The 27,342-nt window shown below is 45.0% G+C and overlaps 1 protein-coding gene across 2 annotated transcripts in view; it reads left to right on the top strand.

Moving 5' to 3' along the window:
• The first annotated feature begins 5,627 nt into the window (after positions 1 to 5,627).
• ATP5F1C (ATP synthase F1 subunit gamma) overlaps positions 5,628 to 27,342 on the top strand; it is a 38,800-nt gene continuing 17,085 nt past the window's right edge. The window contains exons 1-3 of one of the 2 annotated variants that reach the window (XM_078677056.1): positions 5,628 to 5,741; positions 10,690 to 10,724; positions 10,977 to 11,108. In XM_078677056.1, coding sequence (XP_078533182.1) covers positions 5,701 to 5,741; positions 10,690 to 10,724; positions 10,977 to 11,108 — 208 coding nt within the window. In that variant the 5' untranslated portion in view covers positions 5,628 to 5,700. The remainder of the gene's footprint in view (positions 5,742 to 10,689; positions 10,725 to 10,976; positions 11,109 to 27,342) is intronic. The other variant, XM_078677046.1, reaches the window with a different exon arrangement.

Here is a 27,342-nt window from a genome sequence, read left to right as displayed (position 1 = left end):
TTTTCATTAGGGGTAGTCGCAGGAGGGGGGTTATTTTAATTTGGGAAGTGTGTTGCGTGGGTGTGCACTGCAGCTTGTTTTTCTGAGGTGTGCTTTCTAATATGTGTTTGGATTTGGGTGGTGTGGAGGTGCAGAGGGTGGCGCATGTAGGGGGGTGATTGTGTGCGTGGTGTTTGGTGCGGAGTCTGTTAGTGTGTCAGTGGAGGGGGTTTGCATGTGTGAGTGGTGGTAGGTGTGCTGTCAGTGGGTGTGGTGTCAGAGGAGGGGTGGGGCGTGTCTGTGGTAGTGGGTGTGGTGGATGCATGATTGTCAGTGTGCCTCTGTTTCTTTTTTGTGTGTGTGCATATGCTGCTTGGTTGTGTTGAAGTGCGTGCATGCAAATGTTTGCGTGCGATCTGGACAGGGCTGGGCATGAGGGTGGGGTAAGGGAAGGGATGGAATTGGAGATGGGGCAGGAGATTGGGCAGGTTTTAAGGCTGCGGTCAGGGAGGAGGCCAGAGCCTGAAAATGACCGCTGGATGGCATGCAGGTGGGCAGTTTCCCCTACAGCGATCATACGTAGGAGCCCAACAGCCTTCTTAATGAGCACAACCAGGGTGACGGGGCAGTGGTGAGGTGCCTTGGGCAAAGGAGACTGAACTCTTTTTTGGAGTGTGGGCCGCCACCTGGGGAGTGGGGCAAAAAGGGAGAGTGGAGAAGGGACTCGAGTGGCAGACAAGGATGCAGGTTTAACATTTCCCGGTGAGTTCACCACCACTAGGGAACTAGAGCTGGAGACCTCCACAGCACTCCCTTCACCCTCCGTGAGACTGGGTTCCTTGCTGTCGCTGGTGTTGGCAGCACTGGAACCACAGTATTTAACTACTTTCCTGTCTTCTTGGCCATGGTCTCCTGCGCCTTCTGCCGAAGATGCTGTGAAGACATATACAATAGATCCTTGTATCTGTGTAAATGTAACTGATCATGAACTTATATCACAATATATTTAACAAGATTTCACCTTCAACTTTGTTTAGAAATTATCATAATCGCATGCATGTAGGCAACATTTCCTGAACCTATTTGGTCACAGGTTGGTCATTACACAGGATAGCTCCTATGTCATGGATGATCTTGTCTCTCACCTATCCATTACATCCTACAGGAACCGTCTAACACCTCTGAATGTTTGGCCTTTGTTGCATAGAATTATGCTGCATAGAATATCAACGTAAAATAACTTTGAACAGTGTATTTTAAAGCCCAAAAATTCTGCATCTTTTGCATTCACAAAAAGGGAATACATGTATAATGTGTGTCAACAAATATTGCAATGTTGTACTAAAATTGGAATGCACGGAAAACCTGTTTGCTTTGCGTGGGCCTTTCACAATGCTAGCACTTACTCCAAGTTTCTCAAGTATATGTCAAATGTCTAAATGACTATATGCATCCTATACTGAAACAGCTTATTAATGTCTCAAGCACTATGGCAATACCTATGCTGTAGAAGATTTATTTATAACACTCTTTAGGCGGCATTGTCCTTTTACCTCCATGACTCAGGAATCTCTTTTTTCATGAGTAGTAAAACATTTACTAGTGTAAAAACTGTTGTCACAACATATGTTGGCTTGCACTTTAGGTGGAAATTGGTACATCACAGTAAATAGTACATACACTGATACATATCCTACGGACCACAAATATGGAAGCACTGAGGATTTGGAACCAGCTGGCTTCCCAAGAAGTTACACCGTCACGGAGGACCTCTCCACATCCACTTCAGATTCTCCCTCAGACCAGGAGACGATTCCAGGAGGCTCTGAACCGACTGCCAAGTGTAAACACATGGGCAGCTGGATTTACCACCAAACAAAACATTTTTATTTTACCCCAGGGAAATTATCAATCATAGGTCTACAGAACAGGTTCCCTGTATGGAAGGGGTGCACTATGTTCAAGCTAAGTTGCTCCAAGACTTTGAGAAGGAAGTGCGCAATACCTTGCGCTCAGAGTGTCCTTGCCCATCTTTACTAGGGAAAGTGGTGGACACACCAGAACTCGACCCCAACATCGTCACATTACTTAAGACGTTCTCCAAGGACCATAAGAAGGGTATAGACAGGGCCTGGGGAGGGTGCCTGGACAATGTTTTAGATATTTCTGGTCCCATTACAAAGATTCTGGATTTGGCAGTGCAGGCTAAGGACAACCAATCCCAGTTGGACCCGGGCGAAATCTTGGAATGGGCGCAAAGAGAGCTATGCCTCCTAGGTAAAACCAATTGCCCATTATCCACCGAACGCCGCAAGTGAGTTCTTATGCTATAGATCTGCAACTGGCAGATTTGGCCTCCAACGAGACGGGCATGTTGCCAACGGTTTGTTGTTCGGCAACAAATTACTCGAAGATTTAGGAAAGTATGTATCGACATTTTCAGCCCTATACAAAGCACAAACATGGTTGGAGAAGGTCTTTAATAGGGGCTTTTTTGTCAGGGTCGGACGCTATTGTGGCAGAGTGCCAGGCCGTGGCTTTTGACTGGCCATATGCGGATACGCCCCCAGAAGAGGGGGCAACCCTCCGTCAATCAAACTTCTACCCTACACGAAATCGAGGAGGCAGAGGTCACGCCCACTGAGGAGGTTACCGAGGCGGAGACAACACCGTGGACACCTCTTATGCAGGTGAGATTATTCAGAAATCATGGTAGGGGCAGATCCAGTTGTTTTCTCACAAATGGTTGGCGATTACACAGGACCCTTGGGTTTTACAGACAGTACAAGGGTTTCACCTTGAATTTTATTCAACTCCTTGTCAGGGGAGTCAACCGTTTCCTCTTCATTTTTACCACACAGAGATGTCATTCATAGACAAAGTTCAGTCCCTCATAACCCAGGTGCGGTGGCCTCTACCAGGTTACACCCCAGGGGCTTCGTCAGTACGAGATTTTTGGTTCCCAAGAAAGATCAGGGTTGTCGACTGGTACTCAACTTAAAGGTGTACAAATCTTGTATTGTGTGTCACCACTTCAAAATTGAGGGCATACAATTATTTTGAGATCTCCTACAAGAAAACGACGGGCTGATTTGCTTAGATCTAAAAGATGCATCTCTTGCGGCGCCCATCTTTGCCCCTCATAGCACATTGTTACAATTCCAATGGCGTCATCGGTGGTACAAATTCACCGCTATGCCATTTGGTCTCTCTTGAGCCCCTTGGTGTTTGACCAAGCTCATTCGTCCGGTCGTTCAGTTGCTGAGGAAGCGAGGGGTTCGGTTGATTATCTACTTGGACAATATTCCCGTCATGGCACAGGACAAGGAAACCGTCCTTCTTCACTTTTCTTGGACAGGACGATTCCTACAGGACCTGGGGTTTGTCATAATTAGTGTAAAATCAGTCATGGTGGAGATGTGGTAACTTTCTTTTACTCATTATTTTGCTTTATGGACAAGGAGGGGGCGTGGGGGGTTGCGGACTGGGTTCCCCCGTTGCGCGACCCCTATATTAACGATGTGATCAATATCTATGTTACCTCACGTCCGGAGGGGTTTCACGCACAAGCTAGCACTATTGCATCTGATGGGGGAAATGTGGTCTGTGTGTTTTTCTTGTTTTGGAAAACCAATAAAAGATTTAAACCATAAAATCAGTCATGGTGCCATCACAAATCTTAGATTTTCTGGGTTTCCAGGTGGACTCAATCAGGGCCCAACTTCTCCTACCATTACTGAACTGATTGTCTATCAAGAATAAGTTGAGGAGAGGGCTTGTCTCTCCAACTATATCCTTGAGAACCCTTACTCGCCTAGTGGGACTTTTAGCGTCCTCCATACATGCCATCTTCCCGGGCCCATTACACTATCAGGCCCTCCAACGATTGAAAATCCTGCATCTTCGCAAGTGCCTGTCTTACTCCGAACAGATCTCCTTGACAGAGGAGGTCAAGACAGATATGAATTTATGGCTGAAGTACATAGAAGCCTGGAATGACAGGGCCATATTTGCTTCAAACCCAGAGGAAGTGATAAAATCGGATGCTAGCCAAAGAGGACGAGGAACCTGTTGCGGCTCGGTGGGGACCAGAGGTCCTCCGAGGCACTCTCGCTACACATTAACTGCCTACAATTACTGGCGGGGTCCTTTGCGATCCGGACATTGTCACCACACAAGACGAGTCGTTGCATCCTTTTACAGATGGACAATGTGTTGGCAGTTCACTATATCAACCGCTTAGGGGGGACAAGGTCTCGCCTTCTGGTGGAGATTGCCAAAGACTTTTGCCACTTTTGCCTTTAGAATCAAATTTTGGTGATGGCGGAATACATTTTGGGCTCGTCCAACATATGAGCAGACTAGAATTCCCATTTCCTTCGAGACTCCAGCGATTGGAGACTGCATCCACAGTGTTTCAGGTCCTAAATTAGGCACAGGGGTCCATGATCGGTGGACATATTTGCCTCTCGACTCAACACTCATCTTCTACGACGGTACAGTTGGAGACCAGATCCTTGAGCAATAAGTTTGGATGCATTCCTACAGGATTGATCTGGGGACCTGTCATACCCCTTCCTTTCTTTTTCGATGAGTCAGAGGGTTCCGGTACAAGTGCGTGGAAGGCACAGTTGTGGTTTTCAGTGGTGATGGAACTATCCTGCGAACTTTCAATTCACATTCAATCCTGAACGCACCTCCTAACGGATCCAGTGGGTCATCTTCACTCCCTGATGAGTAAGGGTCTCTTGTACCTCATGGGGTAGCTACTTTTGGGAGACATTGGCAAATGCAGGAGTTTCGGAGGATACATTGTTTTTCTCACAAAGGCAATACATAACACAACCTCATAAAATTACACCAGAAGGTGATGGAGGACACAAAATCCATTAGCAGTTTTAGAAGCGAATATCAAATTCCACAAAGGACGAAGACGGTGACCTTACTTTAGAAATCGAATCTCTGCCGGATTACTTTCCTCATTTTATACTTTGTGTTTTGCTGATCTGAACTGTACTGGGCACTCGACTGATCCTGTACTCTAATTGGGCTATTACGCACTTTTTTGACTAATTGATTTTGACTACCTTGAATTTATTCCAGCTTGACTAAAATTCCTAAATAAAACTTTATGGTTGACACTTCATTGACAGTCATTCTTGTAGGACCAGATGTGTACTATTTCTGAAATTTGAAATTGCCACCCTGTGGTGGCAAGGTTGAATAGGTTTCGCTCACCGTCAGGCTTTAGTGCGAAAACAGCATTTACGAACGTCTAGGACCACCTGCTTATTATCTTTGTTTTTGCCGCAGCTATAATGCAAACTATAAACTGGGTACGCTACTCGTCAGTTTCAGAGCCCTGTGAGTTTACTGTTTTATAAAGCATGTTGGCGTTAAATTACGAGTCCTATATCGTTGTCTTTTATTTCTACTTTGTCTTGCTTATCCTGTAATTTCTTAATCACTGCGGGCTCTCTTTTTGATGTATTACATTTACATAGCAAATGCCTTACCAATATCGTCTCTAGGCACACGATACACCTTTCTCGCGCCTACAGTTTTAGTCTCTCTTTGCTCTCACTCATAATATTTACAGCTGGTTATGTCTCTAGACTCAACCCGTTCTCGTCTTTCTTCTCTCTCTACTTCCGGAACCCGGCTTCCGATCTCTTTCGGCGCCTGCGCTGTCGGCGAAACCTGACCTTGATCGGTGTCACCATGTACTCTCGGGCCAGTTTCTTGATTCTGCAGCCGCAATGGTAATGTGTCTATTTCTTAGTTGTTGGTTTTGAACTTGTGTAAGGTGGGATGGGAGGCACGGTATTCGAGGGCAGAAACACGCAGTAAAGGGCTCTCTTTTTGTCAGGAGAGCTGCAGTACCGCAAGCTCAAACCGCGGGACACTTCATTAAACCCCTCCGTTGGTTGTGGATGAATAGTGATTTAAGAAGGCTGATTCCACATCGGGGTGTGCTTTAGGATGCGTGTTTGTTAATGCCCCTTTCTTCGTTGATCGGTCACCTTCATGTAATGCCCTGGTCATTACCGGAAGACGGCCATGTCAGCCAAAAAGCCCTTCCTTCAGGTCACCCTCATATAAGAGGATTCCACGCGAACTAGATAAATGCCTCCCATTGTTTGGAATCAGTGCAACTCTTCCTTCAAACCTTCACACCCTTTCGAAAACTACAATTCGTCTGAATAGTAATATATTTCAAAATAAACTGCAAGTGCCCTCCTCGAAAGCTCAACAGGCAGATAGGTGTGCATGTACCCAGCGAGAATCGACCCTGGCAAATTACGCCAGTGACCAAGAACACTTCACATGTTTGCAACTGCAAAATGTGTAATGCAAATGAACATTTTGTGAGAACTGTCTTTGACTTTAAGAAAGCACAGATCTGCTGTCAACACGGAGGATCAGCTTTGCAGCATAATCTCGGTTAAGGGCGTCACTTGAGTTCGTTCCCTTTCCTGTGCTGTCCACAGGGAGAATCAGCGTCGCAGCATAATCGCAGTTAAAAGGTTACCGTGTGTCCCCCTCCATCCCCAGCTGAATGAACAACCACCGCCTCCCATGTCCCCAGTGAGGAAAATTACGCCCTTCGACCGTAGTAAAGAAAATGTTAATGTCCCCAGTAAAGAAACGCCCTCCTCTTCATGTTATAGTGAATGTAATCTTATAAGAATGACCGCTGTAGACCAACGCTTTTCCCCATTTATAACCACTAAGTCATTCTCTGTACCATTGCTTAAGTTTCAATAAAGGTTTTACCGAATTCTGCTACACTTCTGTGGGTTGGTGACTATGATGAGTTGCCAACTTTAACTTGCACTCAATTTCAAACTTTAATGGCTAATATTTTCTTAATGTTAATATTGACCCGTTGTTACTTAAATGCTTTGAATTCTCAGATAACATAATTTCATGCATTTTAGACACGAAACTTGTAGGGCCACTTGTTCGATGCAGTGGCATCATTCCCTCTTTAAAGATACCAGCTCAGACATGCAGTATATGGGGACACAGGATGCTGCACACCTCACTACCAATCAACAAAAAAACAACCATTTCGTTATATATAAAGTACAGGGACAATCCTTCATAATCACTTAATCTCCATCAAATCCAGTTTACCAACTCACACGACAACAACCTGTTAAACTCCCTTATACCCACACAGACACAGGAAGAAAGCAACTTGTCACAGCTCAGGTATATAGGGAATGGGGACACAGATTTCTACTCACTGAAAGCAAGATTCCCCTGATAATGGCTAGCTGAAATCCTCCCCATCTGCCTCGCGTGTGGGAATGGAAACATTTATTTTTCTTGTTTCGATTGAAAAAAATACACTAATCGAGTAAAGATATCATTGCATTGTTTCAAATATAAAACCTACCCCCTGTTGTTCTAGTAGTAATGTATCCCCTGAATGACTCTTCCAGTGTTCTTAGTCTTGTCCACGATGTAGACGCTCTGTCACAATCTCAATGAGAAAGCGTTTGCTTTTTTCCACAGTAGGGAAATACCATACTCCTCTCCCCTATGGTCCCTTCTCTTGCTCCGTTGTGCTGATGTAAGCCCCTCCGACCCCTAGTCCTGCATGAAGAGGAAGAAAACCCTTTCCATGCCTCCAGTGAGGAAACATTACCTCCCAGCCTGCCTCAGCAATCATCATCTCTCTTTGAACGTCTGGGAACCCACCTCTCACTATCAACATCCAGGAATCGTTCTCCGCACCCTGTCCTAATTTATAAATGTTATTTTGTAGTTATGTGATGAAGAGGACCTGATACTAGGTCTAACATTCCTGAGTGTAAGCACGAGGGCTTCTTGTTTACCTTGTTCAGACCTTCAACGCCTTAAGATCTTTGCTCCACACCATCCACAGAAGCAGTCTGCTGATGTTTTAAACTTGGCTCTCATATTCTAAAATCAAACTATTATTTATTTATTTATTTTATTTATACGATTTATATAGCGTGCAAATACCCTGGGGTGTCTCGGCGCTGAACGTAGCTCAAGAGACGCTGGGTGGGGTTACTGATTGAAGAGCCAGGTTTTTATTTGTTTTCGGAATAGCAGCAAGGATGGGCTGTTTTTGATGTGGAGGGGGAGGGTATTCCACAGTCTGGATACGGCCACTATGAATCGCGGTCTCCCCAGGCCACTTTTTTTGTACGCGGGATTGGGAGCAAGTGGGTCGAGGATGAACGTAGGGATCTTTTGGGGGTGTATGTGCGCAAAGCTTTTTTTAGGAACTCCTGCCCTATATTGTTCATAGCTTTGTAGGTGAGGCATAGAGCCTTGAATTTAGTGCGGCTTCTGACCGGGAGCCAGTGAAGTTGACGAATGATGGGAGATATTGAGGTGAACTTTGGGGTGCGGGTCAGAATTCTTGCTGCCGCGTTCTGGATTAGCTGCATTTTGTTAAGGACTTTCTCTTGTGCATTTAATAGAAGTCCATTGCAGTAGTCGACCTTGGATAGTACCAAGGTGCACATGAGGGTCTTGCCGGTGCTGGGAGGGAGGAAAGGCAGGAGTTTTCTAACCATTCTAAGGGTATAAAAAGAGGAGGAAACAACAGCATTTGCATGGATGACAAAAGATAGCTTGTCATCAAATATTACTCCTAAGTTCCTGACCTTCGTAACAGGTAGTGGAGGGGGACCCAGATCAGTAGGCCACCAAACTGGGGACCAAGAGGGTGTGAGGCTGCCAAAAATCACGACCTCGTTTTGTCGGAATTAAGTTTTAGGCAGTTACATGCCATCTAGGAGCTAATAGCCAACATACCTTCTTGAAAGTTGGCAGCAACTGCTCCTCCATCATTATGTATAGCCAGTACCAGCTGGGTATAATCGGCGTATGATGTTAGCCTTATTCCATGTGCTTTGATGACCCTAGCCAAGTCCGACACATATTTGTTGAATAATGTCGAACTTAGCGAGGATCCTTGGGGTACTCCACAAGGGAGGGTGAAAACAGCGGAGTAGTAGCCACCAAGTTTTACTGACTGTTTACGGTCAGATAAAAAGGAGGTCAGAAGAATTTTTGCCTTGTGATGGATACCAATGGAGGATACACGGTCGATCAAGATAGTATGATCGACTGTGTCAAAGGCTGCGGACAAGTCCAATAGTATCAGGACTGCCACGCCGCCTTGGTCGAGAATCAACCTAATTTCGTCCGATGCCTTTATGAGGGCCGGTTCTGTCCTATGGCCATTCTTAAATCCAAATTGGGTGTCGTCCAGGAGGTTGTTCTGGTCAATATACTGGGACAACTGGATATTCATGATTTTTTCAAATATTATAGTCGGGAAGGGAAGAGATGCAATCTGTCTGTAGCTTTTAGGTTCTGCGGGATCGAGGTTGGTTTTTTTTATATATAAGGGTTTGATGATAGCTTTTTTTCAAATGGATGGATAGGAACCTGAGAGGAACATGGAGTTGCATATTTTGGTAAGAGCTGTTCCTATTAGGTTAGAAACAGGCTTGAGGATGGAAAGTGGGCAAGGGTTGAGGGAGGATCCTGATTTGGTGGTTGCGATCTGTTCTTAATAGTTCTGGGTCAGCAGATTTTCAGCTTTCTGTCCTAGTTTCTATTCTGTAAGTGTAACAGGTTTATGCAGGTAAGAGTGCTAAGTTGCTATAGACTCCACTGCAGAGAACGATGAGATAGAAATCCATGCCGTGGCTGGTTTGGCCTAATATTCTATTCTTTCAGTGGTCTATAACGGGGTCTACGAAAAAACTTAGACACCCTGCCCACTGCACTGAGAAAGAATATGATACATGCATTGGTGACCTCGCGCCTGGATTACGGCAATCTCCTGTATCTTGGTGCTACTACCAAATGTATGCGTAGGTTGCAGTGCAAACAGAGTGCAGCTGCAAGACTGGTTCTCATGCTCCCAAAGAACGCTTCAGCTAAAAGGGCTTTGGCTTCTCTCCATTGGCTCCCTACTAGGGAGAGAGTGCAGTTTAAAGCCCTGTGTGTTAGTCATCGGATTCTACATAGGAAGGGGCCCTCCTACCTTCATGACTTTCTAACACCTGATATCTGCTGGAACAGGAAATGTGTAGGTCCCTCATATTAAGAGATCCAGGATGGGTGGCCGATCTTTCCGTTTTAGGGCTGCACAGATGTGGAATTCGCCTCCTCAGAGCCTCCGGCTGGAGTGCTCTGAATCGATTTTTCGTAAAGGCTTGAAGACCCATTTATTTCCTACTGCATAGGGGTAGCCCTGTCTTAGATCATGAGTTGCTGCTGTTCTGAGCCTGGTACCTTAGCGTGGGGACACACTGGCCCAGTGTAACCATGCTCTCTATAAATGCAATTAATAATAAAGCCATCTCAGTTGAGTTGGATACCATTCAAGAAACAATTCAGTTTGTATTGTGCTGTGTATGCATAGGTACTATTAAGCTGATTGCCATGGATGCCTGAAATTCAGTCGAACATGCATACATTCACAAAAGGGTACTTTTGTTCAGTTTAACAAAAGGGTGATTGTACAATTGTACTCAAAATCATGTGAATTAAAATTAGCTTTGAGCTTAAACATAGAGCTCATTTAAACCTAGCATCTGTGTTTGCCAGCTAGATTAGCCTTAGCACTTTAACACTGACGTTTTCTGACATTTTCTTCCTCGCCCGACAAATACGTATTATTGCTAAAATATCTCCCTTGTCTTTCAGGGGCCAAGTAAGAAATATGGCAACCTTGAAGGAAAGTAAGTATTCTCATTTTAACATTCGAAATGCTGTGAACAATTATCGAGGAATGGCCATGTAATACATCTGTAGTTAGGATTGGCAGTTTCTGCCATGTCCAGAACCTTCATTATGCTCCTGTTATGAGATTTCTGCTATTGTACCCACCAAATCTTTCAGTTTGTATTTTTAAGAGCATTGTCTATTTTCTTGATTCTGTGTTTTTGTTCCATGAGCACCCTAAACATTGCCCATTTCCATTCATGCTATAGTTACAAGACGCTTGAAGTCCATCAAAAGCACTCAGAAAATTACAAAGTCAATGAAGATGGTTGCTGCTTCAAAGTACACTAAAGCCGAGAGAGCTCTGAAACCTGCCAGAGTGTATGGAACTGGTGCGCTTGGTAAGGGAGGCTGAAAATCTTTCTCTGCTGTTGTCATACCAAAAAAAAACATGCTGGTGTTTCTGCTTAGTTTGAATCTCTTTGGTAGTTCTGTTTGTTTGGTTCTTTGATTTAAGGTATAAATCAATGTCTTGTATGTGCATAAAGAAAACTGCCAACACCATTACCTAGAAAACAAATGTTACCCTGAAAATGCACATACTATGTTGATACTACCCACCCCTTCCTTGGTTCTGCATATGAAGCTACTCCTTGGAACAACCCACTTAAACACTAATTTATGTGTTTATTATTTTAGAGAACCTCCAAAATGCCATGTAATCTTCAGATTTTCTCATTTCCATTAAAAAGACACTCCACAAAGTCTGGCCTAGAGCTCTTGGCCTGCTCTTGTCAGTCGAAGAGGCACCAATAGGAATAGTGAAGCTGAGCATAATATTATGGAAGGCTTGTAAATAGTATATTTTTTCTTAAGACACCTAGGCTTATTACAACTCCCATTCATTCCAGTTGTCTTAAACCAGAGTGAAAGCTGACAAATAGAGCAAAATGCCTTATAGACCTGTTCTTAGGGCTCGCCTGGCGTTGCAGCGCGAAGCGTTGCCGCCAGCGAGCCTTATTGTCTTCCCTCCCCAAGTGGCACAGACTGGTGCACAAGCAGACACCGGTCTGTGGTCGCGCGTGCCGCAGGAAAGCCAACGTGCACGTCCATTATTCACAACAAGGGGTGGTGAGGGACAGAGTCTCTGAATTAAGCAGAATACTCTCACCCAGTCAAGAGATCAGGGCTAGATCCAACACCGTTTTTTAGCTCATTGCACCATCCCAGTTTCAGAACCTGGCTGTATGCAAATTAGTCTGTTCCTGTCCCAGTGCATGATGGGAACAGGGCAAACCAAACTACAAAAGCCAATTCTTACACTGGGAAGGAAACAAGCTTCCGGGGACCGGTTTCTGGCATTACAGCCGTCTTCGGCCCGGCTTGCTTGAATCCTGATGGTGCAATGAGCAAGGGACTCATGTCTGAGTATACCCTTCCACGCTTAGGGTGGACAAAATTATTCACAACAAGGGGTGGTGAGGGACATAGTCCAAGGCGCGCTCCAGGCCGACAACATATAGGCAACATTTGCCCATTTCCCGGAGTGCAGCGGATTGGCATGGCGGAGAGCAATGACTGTGGAGTTTGACGAAGAAGGGGTGTCTGAGGTGGGTGGCAGTTCCATGTTTAATACACTGTCACGCTGCAGTGAAAACGGACAGCAGAGCAGGTATCGGCCTGGGCCAAATCTGATCATCGGGCGGAATGATTCAGATGTTGTAGGGCTGGCGTGCTTGTGAAGGATGGTGTAGCCTGTAAACCTAAAGCGTTTGGATAGCAGAGAAAATGGTCATCGGTTTGCAAAGGGGATGAGGCATGAGTCTTAATTTGTAAAATTGGGTCTGCACCTGTGGCATTGGTATAGGTGCGAGGGGCAGCAGCGCTGGAGGTAATACTGCTAGAGGTGAGGGTTCATTCCGGGATAGCAGAGTCGGCGATCCCTGGGGCGGTGGAACTGAGAGGTGCGGACAGGGATATCAAAGCTGAGGGCTGCAGAACTGTGCTTTCAGTAAAGAGTAGCAAAGCATGCATATACTCTGGGATAGAGGCGCAGGTGCTGCTGGAGTTCCTAAGGTGAATGAGCATTAAAGATGACAGGGAATTTTGTGTTGTATCTTGTAATTCAGTCTAGTATTCTGACACATGACTGCTTATTCTTTTAAATGGTGTTTATTTTCTTTTAACTTACTGTAAAATGTGAGTGACCTACATGACAATCTTGCTGGGGTAACAAACGCTACATAAATGCAAACCTTTTTTCCCTCTTCTATCCTTTCACTGTCCTTCTCAATCCAAATAACTGACTACTATCCACAACTCAAATTACTTTCATATTTCACTACACTAATTCACCACTAATCCTTATGGGTTCCGGAGTAGCTTGCTACTCTCCAAGAAAGTGCTTCAACACCCCATAGGGGTAACAAGCCCTATATAAATGCTAGCCTTCCCCCCCCCCCTTTTATCCTGCTATCCTTCTGAATCCAAATAACTGCCTAACCTATCCTCCACTCAAATTACTTTCATATTTCACTATATTAACTCAACACTAATCCTTTATTTTATTTATTTATTTAAAAAGTTTTATAAAGCGCGAACAAGATCCTAGCGGATATCAGAGCGCTGTACAAACAGTAAATGTTTCATATACAGGCAATAAGAGTAGATCCACACAGAAGTACAGAGAAAATGATAAAGAAAAACAATATCGTTATATTTGGCATCATTAAGTGTCTTGTGGTTGAGAGCTTAGCTGCCTTTCACCACGTTGATTCAGCAGACCATACTCGTGTGTATTTAGCCATGAGGATGAATTTAACTTCTTTTTTAAAAGCAGTAGTGGAAGGGTTAAGTCTGATTTCAGGGGGTAAGGCATTCCAAATTCTAGGTGCCATCCCAGAGAAGGATCTGTTATAGGTTTTTTTTTTCTTATGGAATTTTTGTGGTTTCAGTAGTAATTTTTCTGCATTTCTTGAGGATCTGATACCACCAGAGATTGTCAGTTTCTGTGCCAGGTAAATGGGGGTCTTTTGATGTAAGGCTCTGTGCGTCATGCACGCAATTTTCAGTTGAATTCTCGCATCAAGGGGTAGCCAGTTAAGGGATTGAAGGTCCGGGGAGATGTGGGAGCTACGTTTAGATCCAGTTATGAGTCTTGCTGCAGCGTTGATTGAAGCTCTAAGGGGTGCAGTTGATGCTTTGGGCAGGCCACAAAGGGTGACGCAACCGTATTCCACTCTGGGTATAACCAGAGCTTGTACTGCCTGCTTGAAGTCATTGTGTGGTAGGAAGGGTTTTAGTTTCCTCAGTTTGTTTATCTGAAGGTTAGCTCCCTTTGTAGCATTGCTGATATGTTTTTGCATGTTGAGGTTACTGTCTAAAGGTATTCCAAGTGACTTAGCTGAATCCACAATGGTCGGTTGTACGTTGAACGCCGTAATGTGTTTGATCCAATCTTGCAATTTCGGGATTTGAGCCGGTGGGGCTATTAGAAGAAATTCAGTCTTTAGGGCGTTGAATTTAAGATGAGTTTCTGCCAGCCAAGTTTGGGTGTTCCTAAGAGGTGTGTTGAGTAGTTTGATGTCCTCCAAGAAGTGTATCTTGAGGTATAGCTGTGTATCATCTGCATACATGTGGTATTGTACGTTGGAGGTTTGTAGAATTTCCGTTAGAGGTTCCAGGAAGAGATTAAACAGTGTTTGAGATAGTGCTGATCCTTGCGGTACCCCCAGGGTCACTGGGACGGGCTTGGACAGGGTGTTCTTGATTTTGAATTGTTGTCCGATTTTGGAGAAATGAAGTGAACCAACTTAGGACTGCCCCAGATAAGCCCATTCTGTGTTTCAGGAGGTCTAACAGGTTCTCGTGTTTAACTGTATCAGAGGCTGAAGATAGGTCAAGTAGGATGAGTAAACCGGATCCATTTTGGTCAAGTATTTGCAGCGCATCATCAATGATGTGTTTTTGTTTGTTTGTTTGTTTTTAAAATTTTATTTATTTATTATGTGAGTCATGGCTGATTCTGTGCAGTGGCCAGCATGGAAACCTGATTGGTGTTGGTTGAGTAGGTCAAAATGATCAATACGTTTCGTTAGCTGTAGATGTACACACTTTTCCAGCAACTTGGCTAGGGTGGGGATATTGGAAATTGGGCGATAGTTGTTTAGGTCCGTGGGGTCTGCCGTGGGCTTCTTTAGAATGGGTGAAACCTGGCCTACTTTGAGGGTGTCTGGGATGCATCCTTGTTGGAGGGAACTGTTTATGATCTTAGACCAGAGAGGTAGAAGCAGTGGAGTAAGGTCTTTGACTGCGTTTGCCGGAAGTGGGTCAGCGGAGTGGTTGGCTGGGTTCAATGCACTGAGAATTTTGCCTAGGGCAACTTCGGAGTAGGAGGAAAATGGTGACCAGCTTGCATTATTTTTAGGAATAGACTTTGATGGTGATTGGCATGGCGTGGAACTGGGAATAGGAGAGGTTAGTGTATTCGGTCTCGCGTATAAGGTTAAGTCCTTTTAGGAGGTCTTTCTTGATGGTGTCGGTCTTCAGGGAGAAGAAGGTGGAGAATTCTTCACAATTTGGCTGCGAGCATTCAGTATCTTGTGGGCGATGAGGTGCCTCCTTAGATTGAGTTCTGATCCGCTCAAAGAGTTTTTTTGGGGGCGGTTTCTTGCCTGGTCAAGTTGGAGGCTGAAATAATCGGCTTTGGTGCGCTTGATCTTGCGAAAATATGCGTTTCTCTTTGACCCGAGGATCATAAGGTGGTTGGTAGATGGTGTTGACCTCCAGACCCATTCTGCAGTTCTGAGGGAGCGCCTACCCTCGTTGAGTATACCGTTATACCAAGGTTTAGAGTCTTTCAGAGAGACTCTTTTTAGTTGCAGAGGTGCTACCTCTTCTATTATTGATGTCATGGTCGAGAGGTAGTGGTTGGAGAGCTCGTGTACTGTAGTAAATCCTGCGGGAGGCAGCAATAGGTTGGTACAGGAGGACGGTAAGGTGTTGGGCTTCAGTTTTTTTAGGTCTCTTTTCCACACTTTTGGTCTCGTGGGTTGGGCTGAGCTCATTTTCACCTTTTCCTTAATGGTGAAGGTGATGATGTGATGGTCTGACCAGTCGCAGGGTATGCTGAATGTGGCCTGTTTTAGAGATTAGTAAGTCCAGGATCGATCCTTTGTCGTCTGTTGGGATGTTGCAGAACTGTGTTAGGTCTAGGTCAGCCAGGAAATTCTTAAGACTGTTCACTGCTGAGCCATTCGGATCATTCCAATGGAGATTGAAATCTCTGAGGAATATTTGGGTATTTTGCCAACCCATGTATGATGACACCATGTCCATGAAGTGTTCGGTGAAGGTGAGGTTCTCGCCTGGTGGGTGATAGATGATATGCAAAGAGTGGGTTCCGGAGTAGCGTGCTACTCGCCTAAAAGCGCTTCGACGACCCCGTCAGGGGTAGTAAGTGCTATATAAATGCAATTACAATACAATACCCGAAGGTATTGGATTGCTTTACATGAACTCCAGTTACGTTACACAAGGGCACATTCAGGCACAGGAAGATTATGTGATTGGCAGGCAGGGCTGCTTGGGAGGAGTGCTTGAGGCAGGCTGGCACGATTTTTTTGTCTTTGTATGGTGCAGCCCCGAACTCCTTTGGAGACCTCATGTCCAGACCTTCTTCATGACAGTGGAATCACCTCTAATTCTCAGACGTGATCAGCATGGGACTTGCCTCAATTTGGGACCTTCATGCGACAGCTTTAGATCATCAGCGCGCAACTTAGCCTCCCCAAGTTGATGCTCACCTCGTTTGCGTCTCACGTTCCTGACTTATATTTGAAAACTAAATTGTGTCCCGTATATCGTGTAGAATCTGCCTTCAGGACCTGGACACTGTAATTGTGACCAATAGGAACAAGCATTAAAAATGCAATAGGTCTCGCCTTTCATTAAGTTAAAGCCATTTACTTTGCTATACAATACCGTTAGCAAAGCAAATGGCTTTAACTTAATCCAAGGCGAGACCTATTGCATTTTCAATGCTTGTTTAATGTGTAGTTTAACTCAGTGTAGTACAACATTTTGATCCATTTCATTCTCTTATTATAAAGATGCATATAAAAAAATCTGCGTGTGTGGGTAGTCTAATTGAAGATCAATGGGGGTAATTACGTTAGTTTAAACATAAATACCCACTACATCATAGTATTATCAAAAGGTTACTATCTAATGATACTACAAGGTGAAATCACTGTCAAAGTTGTCTAAGCAGAGATGGTTGGAGGCGAAGGCACAGTGTTGTAAGGACTCACTTAAATTGATGATCTCATTCATCACTTTGGTTATAAAAACTTCCGACTGCAAAGTTTATTTATAGTTTGGCATATATCCTACCCCAGCTTTTATCACTGTTTCAAACCAATCAACTTAGAATGTGACTATTTTTCAAGCGTACAGGGAAAATCGCCCCCACGTGTTTGTGTCAAATATTTAGCTGACTTGGGCAGTAATCTTAATTATATTTAAGATTTGATATCTCCTCCACGTTTTCCCAAACAGGGCTTGGTTATCTTTAGATCAGTAGACTACTTTCTCTTACAAAGAACAGGGCCTTAAATACAGTCCCCCCTGCGGCCCAAATATGAGGAGGTAGAGACCTCTGCCCTTCCGGGTTTTCAAAGGCTACCTAGTTGCTGAAAACTAATGGGGAAGAGAATCTGGATATCTCATAACACTAACTCATAAAAGAGGTTACAGCTCTTAAGCCAGAAATAACTCCGTACACAAAATTAACCAATAACAGATTTTTGCTTTGATCTGCACAGCCACATCAATTGTCAACTTCTAAAACGGAGTGTTTCAGATGTCTAGTTTGGTGGCTAAGTGGACTAATGTAAATGTAGACGTACTTGTAAAGCGCACTGATACTCCTGAGTGTCCTGGCGCTGTACTCATACCGCTAGGGAACCCTTCCTGGTTTTTCCCCGTGAAATGTCCACTCCTGGGCATCTCCAGGGTGCAACCAGGCATCCCTAGCGCTGTAGGGGGCCGTTGTGGAGACTAAGCAAGCTATTGCCCAGAGTTGCAGCGTGGGACCCATGCTTAGAGTAGGCACCGAGGCGAGAAATCAGGTCCGAGGAATTATGAGCCCAAGATCCGCCGAGACCAGCCAAGGCAGGAATTGAACCCTGGTCCCGGGCCAGACCTCTGCATCAGGGTCTGCCGCTCTAACCATTGAGACTAATGCAAGCGTTTCGGGGATCTCTGTTTGTCACTATGATCCCAGGTTCCAGTCTCGGCTGGTGCACTTCGTTTTTCACCATTCTGAGGTTAATGAAATGAGTACCGTTGGGTAACTATAAGTATCCATTTTCTCTCAGCAGCACTGCAAAATACCGCTATTTTGTTAATACAGCCATTGTATCACTCATCAAATGTTTTATTGGTGTCCTATGCTCCGATACTTTTGAGACAATTTAGATTTGTTTGTCTTAAATGGTATGACCGTGCAGGCAGTTGTTACACTTTTCAACTATCTTCGCACCTCCATTCTAATCCTAAACTGGTATCCTAAAATGTAAACCAAGATCTATATCACTACCTATATATCAATCCTCCTCCTACATGGTAACCTGCAAATGGTCCACTTAAAACACTTTGCGATGTCTACCACTTAAGCTCCTACCCTCTAAGTAGCCTAATCTGCAGCATCTACTTCCCCTCTTTGTCTAAAATGTATAATGAACGACTACTTTATTTTTACATTTTCCTTTCCTCTAGATTTCAGTAGTTCTGCAAAAGAATCTGGGTTATTAAACATTTTCTTGGTATTCTTCTTGCATCAATACAATTGTCACAAGATGGCCAATCCGTACCACCAATGAGGGTATTATTGAACTGTTTCACTTTCAAGCCGTTTGCCAATTTCAGCTATTCCTGTCTTTAAATTAGGAATGAGTTTAGAGATACCTTTGTCTGTTCTGGTAATGCCTGGGGTGAATTGAGTATATGGATAGGGGTAAAGCATGGTAGGTATGCATTTTCAGAACCTAATGTTTAAAAGGGAGACTGTTTCACAATAAAAATGAATTGATACAGATTGCAAGTGGAAGTGCATAGTCAAACATGGTCTATTCTTTGTCTGTTTATATTAACCTTTGACACTGTTATACGACTTCGCTCATAGGCCCTAGATAAAAACCTGCTGTACTTTTTTAGGTCTTGGTTTTGACATTAAATCTGTCCATCAGACCTGTTGCTTAAACAGAGTTGATTTTGGATTTTTCAACAATTGTTCCTCAACCAGCCTCTTTTAGCCATTGCCATGAGACTTTGTTAATCACGTCTTTGCTCAGCCCTGTAGACTATTTATCTGTCATCTGATGTCATTGCTTATATGGGTGTATCCTTCTGCTTCCACTTGAGGGCTTACATTGAACTGTATGAGGGTTTATTTTACTACTGTGGCCCTCTGTCCTCTCTTTTGGCCTCCCCATGTGACTCTCTGATGTGCCAATGCTGTGTATGTTAGCACATTAATCCCAGACCTATTGGCTTTGCCAATGCTAGTTTTAATTGCTTTAGTTTTTTTCTTAAAACATTTTTTAATTAGTGTTACAATTTTCAAAATACACCATGCTTTAATTGGGCCCTTAATCAAAGAAGAAACAGAATGCCCTCCCTCACCCACATTCTCCAACAGGTTGACCGTAGACTCATCCAACTTGTGTTTCTTTTAAAATCACACCCTCTCTTGATGGTCCGGGTGATCAATTGGTCTCAATGATCTGAGAGATCTCAGACACTCCATATTTGTCTTTTGAGTAAACATATATTCTACTAGAGGCTGCCACATCTGTTCATATTTGCAGCTTTAATCCTGTAAATCCCATGTTTTAATTTTCCATGGCCAACAAGTGTAGAAAAGCGCCCCTTTTTGTGATTGTCACACCCACTTTTTACTCTCCAATACTGATGTTTTCAAATGAAAGTGCAATGGAAGCCTACCAACCTGGCCCCAGTGCCAATTCTCTTGCCTTAAACAAGAAAACGGATTCAGTTGGCACATACTGTAGCCCCCTTGTAAGTCCCTAGTAAATGGTACCCCATGTTACCTAGGGCTGGGGTACCACTGATGGTCCCTTCGGACTGCAACATGTCTTATGCAACTGTAGGAACTGTCTCTTTATATACTATACCAAAGAAGGGTATAGTGGGCACTGTGTAGTGGATCCCAGAGGTATAGCCGAGGCTAAAGTAGATTATACTGTACTCTCTTTTGTGGTAGTATGATTGAGCAGTCAGGATTTTTTTCTGAGGGTAGTGTTAAGCATTTGTTGGACTCACTCAGGCAAGGAGTGATGTCACCCACTCAAAGAATTAATCCAGACCAATTGTTTGTATACAAATGTATTACTTAATTTTTATTTCTAGACCCAAGATTTACTTAGAAGTAGGTAAGTAATACTTTCAATACTCTTATATCCTGGTTTTCTAGAAGCATAAAAGTTAATTTGCAGCTAAAGAAATAAGGTTGTAAGCACTTTAGGATAGTTGACATTACTTTTATTTACTTTGTTGTTAATTTCTTAGTTTGGCATTAAACAAACTCCTAACACAGTTTCAACATTACAGCACAGCAGTAAGCAGGTTTAACTCGTGGGAAGACACCAAGTTACTTTTGTTGCAGTACAAGACAGTTCAATACAGAATATGTCAGAGAAACCCACCATGCAATCCTAGGAAAAAAATGTAATGTAAGGTTTGCAGTTAAATAAACTGGTTTGGTAACTGAGTTTTTGGAGGGGGGGTAGAATTAAGGTTCAGGTTGGCACTCAAGGTGCAGCACCGAAGGCACTAGGGTGGCCAGGTGAAGTGTGGGGGGCACCTTAGTGTGGTGGGAACTGCTCACGGGCAGGCCACATGGTCTTGGGAGGCAAGCTCCTGGAGTTAAGGCCAGTGCAAAGGGGGGGTCTCCAGTTAGCAGCAAGACTACACCACCAGCGGCACAATTGCAGCATGGGGCTTAGACTGTGTCGGGAGCCCAATGCAGTCCTATAGGGGTTGTTGTCTTTGGATTTCAGCTGCAGGCTCGGTCCAGGAAGTCTTCCGGGAGGAATCAACAGCTGGGCAGGTAAGTAGAGATGTCTCTCGATGTCAGGGCAGCAGGCTCGGTCCAGGAAGTCTTCCGGGAGGAATCAACAGCTGGGCAGGTAAGTAGAGATGTCTCTCGATGTCAGGGCACCTCGGGTTTAGGTCACCGGGACGCATCTGGAATCTGCTTACTGGTCTGGTAGTCATGAAGAAACTGCAGGTGTTGACACAGAACCTTTGTAGTGACACCCCTCAATGGTTTGGAGGTCAGAACCGCTAGGGGACCACGTCAGGTGGGATGAACCCTCGAGACACAGGTTGTGAACAACTGGTGCAGAGAAGTCCTGGAGCAGGCTTTCTTGGACCAGCAGGGGCAGGATCTTCAGTGGACAGTGCCACTTTCCCAGCATAGCGTGACTGTTTACAAGGCATACGTTGCTTTTCACTCGCCCTCTGGACCCAGACGCTTGCTGGGTACCTCCTCCTGCGATTCATTCCTTGTCCCTAGATTGACAGATGCCATTCCTTCACCGACTGATTTGTTCCACAGCAGCTGATGTCCCGAGTCTCCACACATCTCCGATTCTTGTTTTGCACCCATAAACGAGTGGAGCTTTTTCCCCTAACGCACGCATTCCCTGTGTGCTACATAGACTTCTAGTATCCTACGTGACCAAGCCCGGATTCCTTTGACTTGATTCGCTTTTATCATACAGGCTCCGCGGAACCAACTCAGCACTTACCATATCCATGTAACCCGGTCCTGTGATGACCTAAAATTGTACAGTTCGAAATGCCGTCGACCCTCCAGGGCAATTGTTGGCGTTATTGTGGTCTCCTTAAACAGCGGAATCTTTCTCTGAAAAATTATCTGCTGACTACTTTCGTGACCCTCAACTAATTTGTATTCTGTGCCTTTTTACGCTGATTCTTCACCTTGTCTTGTAGCACTGCGCCGTTCACCTTTTCATGAGCACTAATGTGCACAGCTACAATTCGGTTACCTAGGCATATCTGATATAACTACATGCATTAAAAATAGATCCAAAAAATGTTTTTTAACCTATTGGTGTGGTCTCCCTATTTACTCTCTCTCTAAAATTGATTTGTTTCTCTATTCTATTTGTCTTACCTAATGATTATCGATTGAGACATTGTTGCTTGGCTATACTTAATTACCTGGGTCTCAATTGGGTTAACGGGCTTCCTCCTGTTTTTGGTCTTTGCTGCCCTCGAGAGTCTTAAGTTTTTATTGAAGTGGTGGACCAGTCCTCACCAACTCTGGAGGTCGCTGATCCTTTTTTGAGCGGCTGTTTATTTCTGAGCTGCAGGCAGGCCAGTTTGGCTGGGACCAAGTCAGTTTGGCCTGGAGTCTTCATGGCGGTAACGTCTTCGGGATTCCAATCTTCTTATGTCGTCAAGAACTAACTTCTGGGTTCAGGACTGCCCCCCCCAAATACTGTATTTAGGGGGGCATTTTTAGGGGTTTCCCAGTAGCAGCCACCCCTAGTGGGGCAGTGGGCACAATCCTGGAACCATGAATCTGTAAGATGGCGCGCACTGAAGCATGGGCTTGGTAGAGGGGGGGAGGGAACACTTTCTGGGCTGTTCTAATTTGTCCTGCCTGTCTTCCTGCTGAAAAATGGGTGAGACAGGAAGGGGCCTGCTCCTGATAGCAGGATAGCCTGGGGGATCGCGTTGAAATGGCGGCAAGGCCTTTGAAGCTTTCTTGCTGCAGATGGCTCTTCCTGAGCTGAGAGAGGGGTGAACACCTCAGCCCCCAAAAAGCTTTGTTTCTGGGTCCAGGTAGCGCAGTCCAAACCCTGTCTCGTGGTGGCAGGCTGGTGTTCACCAGTCAGGAACCTACCAGTGATTGGTTTGGTGCAGGGGTCCCCTCAAGAAGGGACCCCTGAATGCATGGAGTAATACATCTGAGACCGGAATCGGTGCAGGTTTATTATTCTGAGATGATTGATACCAAACATCCTAGGATTCAGTAAAGCCATTATGGTGCTAGGAAACTCGTTGTGACCAGTTTGAAGACCATATATTCAGTACGGCTTTACTGGGCACTTATAATGTCTAAGAATGACCGTAGATATTTATGGGGCCTGCCTGTTCATGCAGATAGGTCCTCACATGAAGGATAGTGCATCCTGCCTTAAGGGTGACTTACCTAGGTCTCATGCAGTGCTGGGCAGGCGTGGCACATAGGGATGTGTGCCATGTTTACTCTTCACTTTTAGCTGCACCAAAATAAGCAGGCTGCAATGGCAGTTGTGCAGATTTGTGATTAGGTCTCTGCGGGTGGCATAATACATTCTGCAGCCCTCTGAGCCTTTCCCTGGCTACCATGCCCTTGGTACCATATGCACCCTTTACAAGGGACTTGCTGGTAGGCCAGAGTCATGCCAAATGTGGATACAATAGTTCAGGGTTGATAAAGATCACAGGCCCTGGGATCCTGTTTGACAGTGACCCTGGGCACACCCAGTCAAAGTTCATCAGAAATCTGGCAAAAAGCAGGGGCATGGGGGGTACTGCAACAGAAACTCACTTTCCTACAGCCACCCCAAGAGACCCCCATACAAATTGCATGCAGACTGCCATTGCAGGCTGCGTGAAATACCTGGCACACATTCCTGTGTACCATGCCCAAGTCGCTGCATATGCTATATGTAATTTAACCCTACAGAATTCCTGACCGCTCTAAGGCAGGGTGCATTATATCCTATGAGCAAATATCCCCAGTTATGTTTAGTCCAGATTACTACCAATCGCAAGTGAAGCCATTTGATGGTACGTTCGGAGCACTGGTCATTACGAGTTACACAGGTTTCAGTGAAGTTATTATGTAGCTGGGTATCAGACACCTTGTCTTAATAAATCCATACTGATTCGAGTATTGAATTTATTATATCATGCATCCAAAGAGCACCTTAGAGGTGCCCCCCTGGAACCTACTAGTCCTCTAGTGTGCAGACTGATTTGTCCTGTCCAGCCTGCCGCCACAGACGAGTTTCTGACCTGCAGGGGTGAGAGCCCATACTCTCAGGAGGTCCGAAACAATGCCTCTGCTGCCTTTGTGCAACCCGGCTTCCTCCGGACTTGGAGAAGGCCACTCCCTTTCATGAGGCCCATTTGGCACCAGGACATGCAGGAAGTTAGCTATGCAGTAGGCGTGTTGCCCACACAGGCTAGGCATAACCCTATGGTGGGCTACCTGATGTGCTCTGCAAAGGAAGGGCTCCACCATTGTGTTTTTGTTGGAATTAGGAACTCTGGGACAGGGTTATACCCACTTTTCACAGGAAGTGGTCATATAGGGGGTGTAGTGATCCCAAGGGTAAGTAGCCAATTGGCTACTACCCTTCACTCCCCTTAATGCAGGGTCTTCAATCTGTGGGGCGTGACCCCCGGGGAAGCCTGGGAAGGGGGTCGTAGATTCTTTCAGAGCATGCAGTTCCTTGAAACGCGTGGTTTGCCTTAACCCTAAGCGCCATACCTGTATATTTTAAAGGTTCCTGCAGCGTTGCTGTGCTCATTGTACACACATCAAAGGGCCAGTCGAGAGCAGGTGGCGAAGGACTAGTTTGAGGGTGTTCACGGCGGAGGCCTATTTCACACTGAGGGGTGAGAAACATCAAAGCCTCTTTAACAAGCAAAAGGTCTTTTAAAGACCTGTGGAGTACTCAGGTGTGGCTTTGTGTGTGTCCGTGAAGCTGTCTCAGCCAGGCTCACATACACGAAGTAGGGTGCGGTTGGGGGGGGGGGGGCTGGGGGAGGATCCTGTAGCCCTTTGAGTTCAATGGGAGTTGCACGCCTGGAGCTGTGGGTCCCGCCAGTAAAGCACGTGAAAGGTCCTCTCCACCCACCCCCTCCGACATGTCCCATAAATCATTGGTTCAAGTCTCACGAGCCCTCATACCCGACGCCTGTGCCGGGGTAATGTGCCTGAGAGTCTGTTCTTCACTGTGAGATGTTGTTACAGCCTGTCTGCCCTCACCCCCAGCAGGGAGGCACATAGATGCAGAGAGATACTGATCCCCCCTTCCCCATGAGGATGTAAGGAGGGATGAAAGGGTGGATGGATAAAGGATGGATGGATGAAGGAAGGAAGGAAGGATGGATGTATGGATGAAAGGGTGGATGGATGAAGGATGAATGGATGGATAATAGGTAGCATGGATGAAGGATGGATGTGTGAAAAGGTGGGTGGACGGATGAAAGGGTGGATGGATGAAGTATGGATGTATGGATGAAAGGGTGGATGGATGAAGGATGGATCGATGAAGCATCGATGTTTGGATACAAGGTTGCATGGATGAATGATCGGTGAATGGATGGTGGATGGTTGAAAGGGTGGATGGATGAAGCATGGATGTATGGATGGAAGGATGAAAGGGTGGTTGTATGGATGGATACAAAGTTGCATGGATGATGGATGGATGTTTGAAAAGGGGTGGATGAATGATGGATGAATGATGGATGGGTGGATGGATGAAAGGGTGGATGAATGCAAGGTTGCATGGATGGATGAAGGATGGATGTGTGAAAAGGTGGGTGAATGAATGGTGGGTAGATGGATGGAATGAATTAATGGAAGAATGAAAGGGTGGATGACGGACGGATGGATGGATGGAAGGATGAAGGATGGATGGATAAATAAAAGGTTGCATGGATGAAGGATGGATGTGTGAAAAGGTGGGTGGATGAATGATGGGTGGATGGGTGAAGGATGGATGCATGGATGGATAAAAGGTTGCTTGGATGAATGGTGGATAGATGAATGATGGGGATGGATGGGTGAAAGGGTGGATGGATGGATGAGGCATTTGCTATCTTAATGCCCTGGCACCCTCAGTGCACTTTACTAGGGACTTACTAGTAAATCAAACATGCCAATCGTGGAAACTCCATTCCATAATACAATTTACAATAGGAGCACTTGCACTTTAACACTGAACAGCAGTGAAAAAGTGCGCAGAGACACTAAACCAGAAAAAAAAGAGTAACAAGCATTTACAATGCAATGGTCTCGGCATTATTAAAGGTAGAGCTATTGGCATTGCTCATGAAATATATATATATTTTTTTTTAAATAAAATCATAAATAAATGACATTGTCATTTACATTGCCAATAGCGTAATCGTTAAATAAATGGCATTGTCATTTACAATGCCAATGGCTTAATCGCTCGCAAATGCATGACCTATTGCATTTACACCCACACAGAGCCACACACACAAAGCCACACACACATACAGAGCCACCCGCACAGTCATTCACATAGAGCCACCCACACATAGAGCCACCTACAAAAAAAGCTATCCACACAGAGTCACACACACACAGAGCTACACAGTGGTGGCTGGTGACATTTGAAAGTGGTGGGGCGTAAAAGATCGAGTGAGCGCCTGGTGGCAAGCGAGCATTGTGAGCACACCATCATAAAGGGATTTTGGGGGTGAGTTCTTCCCCTGAAAAAAGTTTGAAAACATAGCGGGCAAATGGTGCATTTTCAAGCATATTTTTGAAAGCAAGAAGCAGTTAAAGTGTCTGCAGTGCATGTGTGTCTTGGTCAACACCTAATGGATGAGACTGCAGGGGAAGTTCAGTGGCTTAACTAAACCGTGCTATCTGGCAATCCGTGTTAGTTCCCTTTTAATAAAAATCCTAGTGCCTGTGAAAAAGTAAATAACATATATGTGTAACTGACACTTGCAAGGCACCATGGCCACGCACTGTCTCAGTGCAGGTCACCTCCACATCTCTATGCAAGGGCAAAACTAGACAGCTGCCCAGTGCTCTACCAGCAGAGACGACATATCATCAACACGGGCGCTCTTCATGAGCACCAGTCAAGGACACATTCATTTATGGTAGGCACGAGACGATTAAGTGATTTGCCCAGAAACACAGGATGTTGAGCCGATGCCGAGACTCAAACCTGGTTCCCAGCGCCGGACCCTCTACTTCCAACTGTCTAATGTCTTCTGTTCCATTTATGAATAAAGCTCTTTCTGCTCCAAACCTCTTCACTGCTAGTGTCTACTTGACATAAACATCTCAGTTCTGCAGATTATATATACTTCTCTACTGTGTGCTGTGGGGTACCACAAAAGACCTGGAACGTGCAAATCTCACTCCCTTGTTAAATAGTGGTGCTTTCAACCCTCTTTCAAGAAACTGACGCTCAGCTAGGAGTGACTGGATCCATCACACATCCTTACACCTGAAAAAGATGGCTGCTAACAGTACCCTCACCATTGTGAGTGCAGCTGTTGTTGACTCTTCCCAACAGGGTGTGCGGCATGTCCACATTCTCGGAACCCAGCATGACTACTGCAGAGGTTGTGCTTTGTTTATGGGACACTTGCCCTGCTTAGGACTGTCCTATTCCTGGGTTTGTACCTTGCACTGCTGTTGCAGGCTCTATGCATCTATGGGCATGTGTGAGAAACCCCACACTGCACCTGTCCAATTGTGTGTGTGTGTGAAGGAAGCTTGCACTTATGCTGGCTGTCTTTTGCGTGGCATAG

This window comes from Lissotriton helveticus, chromosome 1_1 (genome assembly GCF_964261635.1).
Source record: "Lissotriton helveticus chromosome 1_1, aLisHel1.1, whole genome shotgun sequence".
Classification (NCBI taxonomy): Eukaryota; Metazoa; Chordata; class Amphibia; order Caudata; family Salamandridae; genus Lissotriton; species Lissotriton helveticus.
The sequence above is the reverse complement of the archived record's forward strand: the minus strand, read 5'-3'. Positions and strand labels throughout refer to the sequence as shown.